This window comes from Coptis chinensis, chromosome 3 (genome assembly GCF_015680905.1).
Source record: "Coptis chinensis isolate HL-2020 chromosome 3, ASM1568090v1, whole genome shotgun sequence".
NCBI lineage: Eukaryota > Viridiplantae > Streptophyta > Magnoliopsida > Ranunculales > Ranunculaceae > Coptis > Coptis chinensis.
The window spans coordinates 122,433,696-122,443,882 of record NC_141458.1 but is presented as its reverse complement, the minus strand read 5'-3'; the positions used below and the strand labels follow the sequence as shown (position 1 = coordinate 122,443,882).

Here is a 10,187-nt window from a genome sequence, read left to right as displayed (position 1 = left end):
GTGAAACCTTCAACCAAGATAGTAGCTGAGTTGGAAACTTCGGACGGGATGTTTTATTCCGTCGGGATGTTTTTTTTTTTTTTTTCCGGAATGTTTCATTCCGGTTTTTTCATTTTTTTTCGACTTTTTTCGACAAAACTTTAGACAAACAAGATGTTACATTATGTCTCAACCAAAATGTCTCCAAATGGAATCCAACATTTCATCCGAGATTATTTTTCACCTTTGTATTGGGCAGCCTCACCTTGTTTTTCACCAAAACGGTGGAAAATAGGAGAAATATTGCCTACGTGGAGGTGAATATTAGTTACTAGAATGCTCTTAGAGCATTTCCAATGGGGGGAAATGAGGGGTTTGTGACTATAGTCACTAGTTTTTCAAAATGGTTTTACTAATGCCTAATGACTAATTTCTCTAGTTGATTTTAAATATCCACCTCGAGATATTGTTAATTTTTGGGCCGGGATGTTGATTAAAAAAATTCAATTTTCGATTTTAGCCCCGGACAAAATCCGGAATTTAAGATTTTTAAATCATGACTTTAGAAAAGATAGAGACGACATTATAACATCCGTGTTCAAGATATTTTATTCACTTTTGCGGGCCTTTTTTCACCATTTTGGTGAAAAGATGGTGAATAAGTGCTGGTGGCGGTGATAAGGGGAAAATTATATTCATTTGCATTGCAAATGCTATTAGGGGATAAGAATTTTGTTGACATTTGGGGTGTAAAATTTTGGGTATATCCGAGGTTTAAGAACCTGTCCTATTTCCTTAGGGGATGAGAAATTTGTTCATGTTGGGTTTGACACAAAATTGAGCAGAAAATTAAACCTTTCTCTTCTCCTTCCCTGAAAAAGTGAAATGGAACCAGAAATGGAAACCCAAATAACAGAAACAGTCATTTCAATCTTAAAAAACTCAGACATGAACGAAATGACTGAATTCAAGGTCCGTAAAATGGCCGGAGACAAACTCGGTTTCGACCTATCTAGCCCCGAACCCAAAAAATTCGTCCGTCAAGTCGTTGAATCCTTTCTTCTATCCCAACAACAAGCCCAAGAAGAAGAAGAAGAAGAAGAACCAGTTGTAGAAGAACCAGTGAATAAAGATGCTGACTTGGACAAAAAGAAGAAGAAGTAGAAGAAGAGGAAGAGGAAGAAAAAAAGGCCAGTGTGGGTGATAAAGAGTTTGATGATGATGGGGATCTTATTATATGCAGAGTAAAAAAAAAAACAAAACCAGCCTAGTCTTGTAAACTCTAATTGTTTATGTTTTTAATAATAATAATATTTTTGTTGCAGCTATCGAACAAGAGAAGAGTGACGATACAAGATTTCAGAGGGAAGACATTGGTGTCAATTAGGGAATATTATGAGAAAGATGGCAAACAGCTTCCTTCTTCTAAAGGTACTAGTTGTTATTTTTTCAATGGTTTTTGCAGAAAGTCTAGTCATTATTTGTTGTTTGGTAGAATGTGAAAGTAGTTGACCAATACTATGAGTAGAATTATAGGATTGGTAATGTTACAAATTGCTAGGCAAAATAAAGATATACTCTTTTCAATGGTTTACTTGCTGCTATTCAGTTTCGCCTAGACATCAACCACTGCTCTTGTGTTTTCGCGATGAATCGAAGTAGGTCTTAATTGTTTAATGTCCTTTTTTCTTTGTGCATGTACTAGGGAAGGTGGGAAACACAGACACACACCACTGATCACACACACATAAACAAACCGCCGGCATTATTAGTTCATGTTAGTGTTATACCAGTTTCTTTTCAATGGACTAGCCGTATTAGGGTGGGTGTTTAAGAAATAGATACTTATTCAGTAATATGGTCCTCCTTTTACAATTAAGGTCAATGTGTTATTCTGGTTATTGCTTCGGTGTTAATTTATGGGGCAGACCACGGATGTCTCAGTTTTCTTATACACTGTTACTTGCATTACAAGATTTTTTTTACTATTGCAGTTTGCCACCTAAATTATGATTATAGTTAGGTTGACCAAGTGCATGTCTGCTTTCTAGTTTGTAACTTTCTATTGCTTTCTTAGCCCTTAGCTCAAGTGTTGCTTCTGTCTCTACTATTTTGTTTCTGAATCTGTTCATCTTCTGATTTTATCTATAGGTATAAGTTTGACTGCCGAACAATGGTCTACCTTTAGGAAAGCTGTCCCTACAATAGAGGAATCCATCAAGAAGGTGGAGTCGAGGTTGAGATGAGGTTACAAATTTGGGTAGAAAGCCTGTGAGACATGAAGTCTTCAGCAATTTTGTTGTTTGAATTGGTATTGCTAAAATGTAAACTACAATACCATGTTCACCTGAAAGTACCATGTTGTTTTGGATTGTGAATTATAGAAGGTTAGGGTTTTGGCTTTGATGAACAAGTTATTGTATGTAGAATGACTTTTGGACCTGGCGGAATGGTTTTAGACATTTTCTGAAGTGCATGTCCTAAGAATGGGACCATGAGGTGGAGAGCAAGCTCCTGTTGCTGTAATGTTTTAAACATATTCTGAAGGGCATCTGTTAAGAATAGAACCATGACGTTCTATGCATCCAACAGTTAGACTAACTGGTAGGAGTGCATCCTTACCCCTCAAGAATGCTCTACTCCGATCAAAAAACAAAAAAAAAACTCTTAAGAACAAAACCCTGAGGTGACATCAAGCACCAAGCTAATGTTGTGCTTGCCATTATTGCAAAGTTTGTTGAATACAGCACTTAAGTCTCCTAAATGATTGGTTTCAATGGTTTGTTAACAGTATATGAGTAAGAGATGTTTATGGCTTAAGCAGGTTTTGTAGCTCCCTCACCAAATATTGCACAAAAGATGCACGATGTGTACTGGTTGGTCTCTGGTGAAGTAGAACTATACAATCTACTTTCCGTTGAAGGGGATCCTTGGAGTCTATACTCAGAAATAACATCCATCCATCAGAGCTAATGCCCCAAAACTCAAAAAGTAAATCTACTGTGTGTTTTGATGTGAGGACGAAGGAACACACTCTTTCCATAGCAGGGGGATGGTAAGAACGAGGCGGCACAAAGAAGTGGGGAAGAACCTGGTGAAGAGCTTTAGCCCCTGTTTGTTACCTTAGTTTTGGTGGTACTTACCTCTGGCATTTTGAAACCATATACATTGCCTGGAAAGAAATAATTTATTTACTTCTCTGGGAATTTTGCCAACTTCAGGTGGTTCAGTTTTGAGTTCAAAAATAATATTTAAGAACGGATATTCATGTTTTCCTTCTGTATTCGTTTCTTCACCATCATCTTCCATTCAGAGAGAGAGAGAGAGAGTTACGTTTCTATGGGTTTTGCGTTGTAAACAGTTCAAAGGTTAGTGGGGGATTGCTGAAGGCCTCGTTGAGATCCTATTCACACCGATCAGGAGGGATTTCGCCTCAAAGACTTGGAGAGTTCCCACAGGGTTCAGATCCTTACTGTTTCTTGAAACAAAAAACTCATCTTGCATGTATCAAGTCGTTGATACATATTTACGTGACTTCCTGCTGTTGGACAGTGGCTTGCATGTATCAGCTAGTCCTAGAAAAATGTAACAGTTTTTAAAATAGAGGTGCTATAATACTATTTGTTCCAAGATTTTGTTCTTCCTCCAAAGGACACTTAGAAGATAACGTAAATCAGAAAAACACACTGCTTCGGAGAACTTGAGTAACGTTAATCAGAAATAGCACACTGCTTCAGAGAACTTGAGAAAAATGAAGAATTTTGCATTAATACCATTTTCAAGATGTGTCTTTAACATTTCACATGCATTTTTCCAACGAAACATTTACATGCCCATTTGAAGAACAGGGCGAAGATTGCCATAATCTGAGTATGACCTATGCATCTTCCCAGCCAAACAAATTGAATTTACAGCTCTCAACGTCCGATGGCAGAGAATCCACTTCTCCAGCAGCAAAATGCAATCCTCTTCTGGAGATAATTCTTTCACAGAATAAGTCGGGATGAAAACTGTCCGAAGCTTCTTCAATCTGCAGTCCTATGTGGCAAAAGTTCCCAGCTCATACAATCACCTTCATCTTGGGATGGTTCTTTGCCCACCTACCTGAACTTGGTGCAATAAATAACATAAGAATTGCGAAAAATTACACTCATATAAAACACATTAGATTTTCAGAAATAAACAACATAAGAATTGCGCAAAATTATGAAATAATAGAAGATAAATTGATGTAAAACAAATATAAGAAATCTGACACAATTAAGTGATATAAACTGCCAACAGAATTTTGTAGGGTGGCCAAGAAGACCAAAAGAATTATAAGGACTTGCCAACAGATTTTTAATGTTAAACACTTGAAGCTAATAATATTTTCCCTAGCAATATAGATAGCAGCCACACTCAAAAGAACTTGATCAGATGTCTGAGATATACTCATAGAGTCATAGCTATACTACAATAAAACAAACAATGAATGCCTACTGCTTACCTGATTTATGTATCCTGAGCTTTGAGCAATGAACTTCAGACACTCTTCCTTTTGGCACTTAAAGTTTTTGCTTGCATGGTTCAATAACGCTTCTTCTCTCTGTATATCCTCAGCAATTCTTTCCTTTTCCCATTTCATCATCTTGATCCGTTCCTCTGTTTCAAGGTAGTTTATAGGAAGACTTGACATTCCAGAGCTTCTTGGGAACACAACCTCCACTTCATTTCTACAACGATATAAAACCCGTTCTTAAAAAACACTCAAAGGCACAAAAAGTAAAGCATTTTGATAGATGACACTAGATTAAAATAATAAGGCAAGCTACCAACAGAGAAATCAAGTAAAGCTGAATCCCAGAGAAGAAGAATCACACAAGTGAAGGAAGTAAAGCTGTACAACTTACTCAGATTCCTTTAATTACATTTTATTAATTTTAAGAATCATTTAGTATTGATTTTTGTGATTCGTGATTTCAATAATCACATTGCAGGATTCAGAATAAAGTACAAGAGTCAGTTTTTCAAAAGCGGGATGTGAACTGTAAAACAAGAATCATAGTCATTAAAGAATCTGTATGAGTGGTACACCTAGAATCCATCTTCTTCCAGTTAACTATCATGTCCTATAACACTACCGATACTCCAAACGGAAGATTGTCAACATCTGATTGGCAAATGGCAATCAACAAATCCTCTTGACTTAAAAGAGTGTAACCATCCAAGAGCTCAGAGGGCGGACAACAATAACATTTCTAAATATGTCATTTACAGCATACCATTGATAAATAATGTCCATATATTTAAACAAGAATACTTGATTGTAACTTTGTAAGAGATAAGCATCACTAATTTTCAAGAATTCATGAGAAACTGAGGAAATAATTCGTTAAATATTGAATAAAAAAATTGCTACAGGACTTAGTAGACTATTGATTACCTATTTCCAAGAGAAAAGATACCGGAAGTCTTAATCATCCCTCCATCCAAAGAAAGGGCTCCGTCACTAATGCAAGGGAGGGCACTTAGCATATCTCTTCTAGTATTATATACTTGCAGGCGAGAGAAGAGATTATAGAATAGAGTCTCTCGGAGTCCATGACCACTGGGCATGAGATACGACAAGTTTGTACTCTCCAAAGTGATCATATTCACAGCAAATCCAAGAAAACCTGCTGGGCACTCTCCACTGGGTAATCTAGGTTTTAGCAGAGCAAGTTTACGCTGGGGGTCATCAGCTACGAACTCACCAACGTATGGTCTGCACAAGAAAACGATATTGAGAATGTTTCGGAGAACAAAAAAAGTAGGAAAAACAAGAAAAAGGAAATATATGTTTGGGAGAAAGAGTTCCTTTAGAATCTTGCCTCAAATTTGCAAGAGAAATGACTTGAAATCTTCCATCCATGTGCTTTCCTATAGAAGGCCCAAGGCCATGAAGACCAACATTTTTCTTGATACTTCCTTCCTCATCATATGCTTCGAGAGCTTTAACACCATCATATGTCTTGCATACAATAGACATCATACTTTCCAATCCTAAATACTCTGAAAAAAGCCTGGGTATTGCAGTCAAAAGGTGTAATGTCAAGCTAATTTGATACATAGTAAAAGTTACATCTTTTGAGCTCCTCACACCTTACGAACCATACACTACAAACATCCAAATCAATGACTGCACTGCACTATCTCACTGACCTGAACCATCCAATTAATTACCAGCCTCTAGGACCCTAAACAAAAACGGCTCCAGCCTATCCGGCTTGGTTTCGCTACACGGTCCAAGGCATTAATTCCTTTCTATTCATTATTCTTTTAAACAACTTATAAGAGATAATAATTTTAATCATCAATAAAATGCCGGATTCTGGATTTTGAGTCGTCTGCCAATGAGCCAATCCAAGAGGGTCTATGACAGGCAAACTAAATAACATATGTGAGGAATAACATATTAAAACTCATTATATTAGTAAACTACCATAACTAAATGTTGTGTGCCCAAAATCACTGTCACAGAGAAGGGAGAAAGCAAAGGAGAATCTTGTGCATCAAGTTACCTGCTAAGGTTATCATCATCAACTTTCCCGAGAGTAGCTACGATTCCAAGTACATCCTTGGTAAATGGTAATTGGGATGCATGAGTCCCATGACGAATTTTCAGCTGGCACAAGACACCAGCAGCAGATTTTTCCTGCTGCAATATATGCTCAATTGTGTTCTCCTCAGTCTGCGAGTGGTTAACATTCTCACTTTTCACCACAGCTACACTTGAAGAATGATACTTTCCAAGATTAACTGTGAAAACCCAACATTAGCATGTGAAACATGAGGAGATTAAATTTTGGACATTCTATCCATGCTTCTTTCCTTCTATAGAAACATAAAATTTTAAAATGTTCTACTCATGAAGCAACTACTTCACAGTTCGAATCTTATTGAAAATGTTATGTTTCTTACCTAGCATCTGAATAGAATTATCTTAGTTATTAAGGGCATACTGGGAGTTCATTGAGGTTGTCAGCCAATGTCCAGCTTCTATTGAAGACTAATCACAATACCTAGTTTGAGATTCATTGGTTTAAGTGGTCCTTCAGTTGCTACATCATACTAGACAACGTGACAACTAAATGAGTGTAAGAGAACAAATTTTTTCTATTTTTTTATTCAATAACGAATTGCAGATTTGTGAATCTCAACAACAGCAATTTGACTCTTGGTTCATCCTCAGTTCCTTTCCAGTATTCAAAATGTGTTACAAAATCACTTCAAAATCAGTAACAGCAATGGAATTTAAGAAGGCAAAGAGATACCTTGCATATCAAGAATGGATTCATCTAAATTATCCATCTGATTCTTCAGAAATTTCAGATTATCCTCATGATGTTTGATTCTCAGGCCTAGCTTTTTCATCTGATCATTGTAAATCTGAGGATTAAATTGGTAAAACATTAGATAAGGCTTATCTCATCCAATTGAATGCATGGAAACTTTATGGAACCGATGATCTACTTACCATGGCAATAAGAAAAGAGAGAAGGCATGGGAACCAAAACAGAATAAAATGATGATGTATGTAATGTTTTTCTTGAGAGGAATAGACAAGGATTTAAGATGGCACCTTCACAAGTTTTGATAATGCTTATAAACATAAACAGTATAATATTAACAACCTGACTATGGTCGGAAATAGCTTCTACTTTAAGAAGGCCTCCATTCTGCATTTCACTGCCTACTGGAGTTGCTCGGTGTTCACTCCGATCCAAAGGCTTTGGTATTGAAGATTCTTGGAAAGGTAACACATTTACATGACCTGCAATCTGAATCAGAAATAATCAGCAAGTATGCTTGAGGGTGCCCACACAAGAGAATTTTGGAAAATATAAAAATTACTTCCCAGTGCATTCTAAAACTTCCCACTTGTTTGAGTCACAACATTCTGTACTCCTCTTGAATTCAAACAAAATCCTCTATCGTATTTCTTATTGGATGATGAGATGTAGACAAATTTCAACGTATGCTCCTAAACTGATTGGGATCTCAAACCTTTTTCTAACCATATTATGCTCCTTCAATGCAAACAGTTTCGACCCACATTGCTAAGTTCCAACATTCTAAACCACAAGTACACTTCCCCCATGTTAAATCTCCATGTGCACAAATGCCAAAGTATAAACTAGTTATTTTTCTCTCTCTCACCGACAAAGATGCACTCACATACCCCCAAGCCCAACCACCACCACAACCAAAAATAACAAATAGAAGTACCACATTACACAAAACTCATCCTTTAGAGTGCCCATATCCTCCAATTGAGTTGTATATAACAATTCAACTCACAATCACTCTCATTTAATAACTAAAGAATACTCAACAAGTACTCCATTGTAACAACACAATACAGTAATTAACTAAAATAAAACATGCATGCAAGACTACAGTGTAAAATATCATGAAAAAAGCCCTAAATCATTCCTGGCTAAAAATCTCAAAAAAAAAAAAAACAAAAGGTGTGTCACAAACCTGAGGATTAGGCTGAAACATGGCTGGTTGAACTTCACAGACACACACTGTTTTTTTTTCTCTCGGCGGAGAAGTGAAGCCCTTTGAAAATATAATTTCTGGGCTTTTATATTTTATTTATTACGGAGAAATTAAAACGAGGAATAAAAAAAAAAAAAACAATAGTGGACGGTTAGATGGTTATCGACCTCAAATCGATCGTGGGCCTTAGTGCTAGATTACAAAAGGCTTCTTTGGACCTTCTTTTATAGACATATGGGCCTGGGCTTTGCGTTTTTCTGAAGCTATGTGTGTCTAAATTTCATGCGGTTGGTTACTCGGTCCGGGTTTTCGTTTTACACTAGTAATTCTATATATGCATTTGTAATTCTTAAATTATTTATATGTGATTAAATAAAGTAGGAGTGTCAAAATGGCCCTCAAACTCTTAACCCGTTAGCCCCGACCGGCCTATGGGCTAAAAAATCCCTCAAAATGAGGCTCTCACATATTTGTGGGCTGGGCCTATCTGGCCTTTGAGCCTTTGAGGGGAGAATAAGGGTAGACTTTGAAACTTAAACTCTTTCTTAAGTCTAGCCCTCGTTAGACCCTCAACATTTATTACATATATTTTAATAATTTTTTTTACAATATATTTCATTTTAACATTAATATGCTAAAAATCACTTAAAAGAACGTTTTTTTTATTAAGTTTGTCAACTTTATAATTTTATTATAATATTTCATGAAATAAATTTAACTGATCTTAATTGACTAATACAACTTTAACAAGTTTTTTTTAGTAGTTTGAAGGTTTAATTATAAAGTGCATTCGATTTTATCATTTTTAACTAATATTTCTAAATTTATTTTGTAAATCAAATATATAACATAATATCCATCCTCATATTTGGCTCTCAAGCCTAACCTTTCAAGCCCTCTCGAGAGAGTTGAGGGGCACGTAAAAACTTAGAGATTTAAGCATTGGCCCGGCCCAACTCCACCCTCGAAGTAAATGAAAATAGGATTGGCCCGGCCCTCAAAACATGAGTGTTTTATTGTTTGAGGCCCAGCGACCCATTTGACACCACTACATGTGAACAATCCAGTAACATGTGTGTTCTTTGTTTGCAAGATCTGGAAGTTTTCTCTTGGTTCTCATTCTTTAGGAGTCTATAAAGTTAGTGAATTACAAAATCAATCTTAGACATTATTATGCTGACCCAGTGGGTTTTATGTCTTCTTCATTTTTGAGTTCCAACTTCCAAGTTCTTTGAGCTAATAAGCCTCCAAAGTAGAAAACGCCTCGAAGCACTAACGTTTTTAGTGTTTTTATCTGATCCAAGAGCGTATAGAATAGAATAAAGAACGCAAAACACTCCTAAAATATGAGGTTACCTAATGCAATTATTGTTTTTTTTGTCTTCGACGGCACATATATGTTTTATTCCCTAAGTTGCCATTTTTCGCATATAAAGACAGATCGCCACATATCTTATGGGACAAACTTACTTACTTACTTAGCATGACAATTTAAAATGGGAAGAGGAGTTCAGTTATGTCAGCACCCAGCAGTAAATTGTGAAACACTCAATTTCCATTTTCCAATAGGTTGGGACGTTGGGTCGTGCACTGTCTAGCATCCTGTTGTTTTAGTCCCTAACTAATTTTCAGCATTAATAATCAATAATCCCAAATGTGGCTGCTTCACGTCAAATTACAGT

The 10,187-nt window shown here is 36.3% G+C and overlaps 2 protein-coding genes across 3 annotated transcripts; one reads left to right on the top strand and one right to left on the bottom strand.

Annotated features, from left to right (window-relative positions):
* Window positions 1-774: 774 nt before the first annotated feature.
* On the top strand, window positions 775-2,441 carry LOC147513976 (RNA polymerase II transcriptional coactivator KELP-like). The gene is given in 4 exon segments (XM_086597340.1): window positions 775-1,128; window positions 1,131-1,223; window positions 1,305-1,410; window positions 2,131-2,441. Coding segments are annotated over 4 exon segments (558 nt in total). The 5' UTR covers window positions 775-864; the 3' UTR covers window positions 2,226-2,441.
* A 1,280-nt stretch (window positions 2,442-3,721) lies between these two features.
* DMS3 (defective in meristem silencing 3) lies at window positions 3,722-8,626 on the bottom strand. 2 transcript variants are annotated; one of them, XM_086597337.1, is made up of 8 exons: window positions 8,485-8,626; window positions 7,635-7,781; window positions 7,275-7,389; window positions 6,522-6,759; window positions 5,832-6,023; window positions 5,405-5,725; window positions 4,469-4,694; window positions 3,722-4,083 (listed from the first exon to the last, which is right to left on the bottom strand). In XM_086597337.1, the coding sequence occupies exons 1-8, from the start codon at window positions 8,503-8,505 to the stop codon at window positions 4,054-4,056; spliced, it is 1,290 nt and encodes a 429-aa protein (XP_086453463.1). In that variant the 5' UTR covers window positions 8,506-8,626; the 3' UTR covers window positions 3,722-4,053. The 2 variants fall into 2 exon arrangements, with proteins under 2 accessions (XP_086453463.1, XP_086453464.1); XM_086597338.1 differs by having other exon boundaries at window positions 7,635-7,774; window positions 8,485-8,607.
* Between the last annotated feature and the right edge of the window lie 1,561 nt (window positions 8,627-10,187).

Coding starts and splice junctions, on each gene's coding strand:
- DMS3 (XM_086597337.1), bottom strand. CDS start 8,505: ATGTTTCAGCCTAATCCTCAG. Junction 5,726..5,831: donor ATTTCTCTTGCAAATTTGAG/GCAAGATTCTAA, acceptor TTTCTTGTGCAG/ACCATACGTTGGTGAGTTCG. Junction 4,084..4,468: donor GCTCAGGATACATAAATCAG/GTAAGCAGTAGG, acceptor CACCAAGTTCAG/GTAGGTGGGCAAAGAACCAT.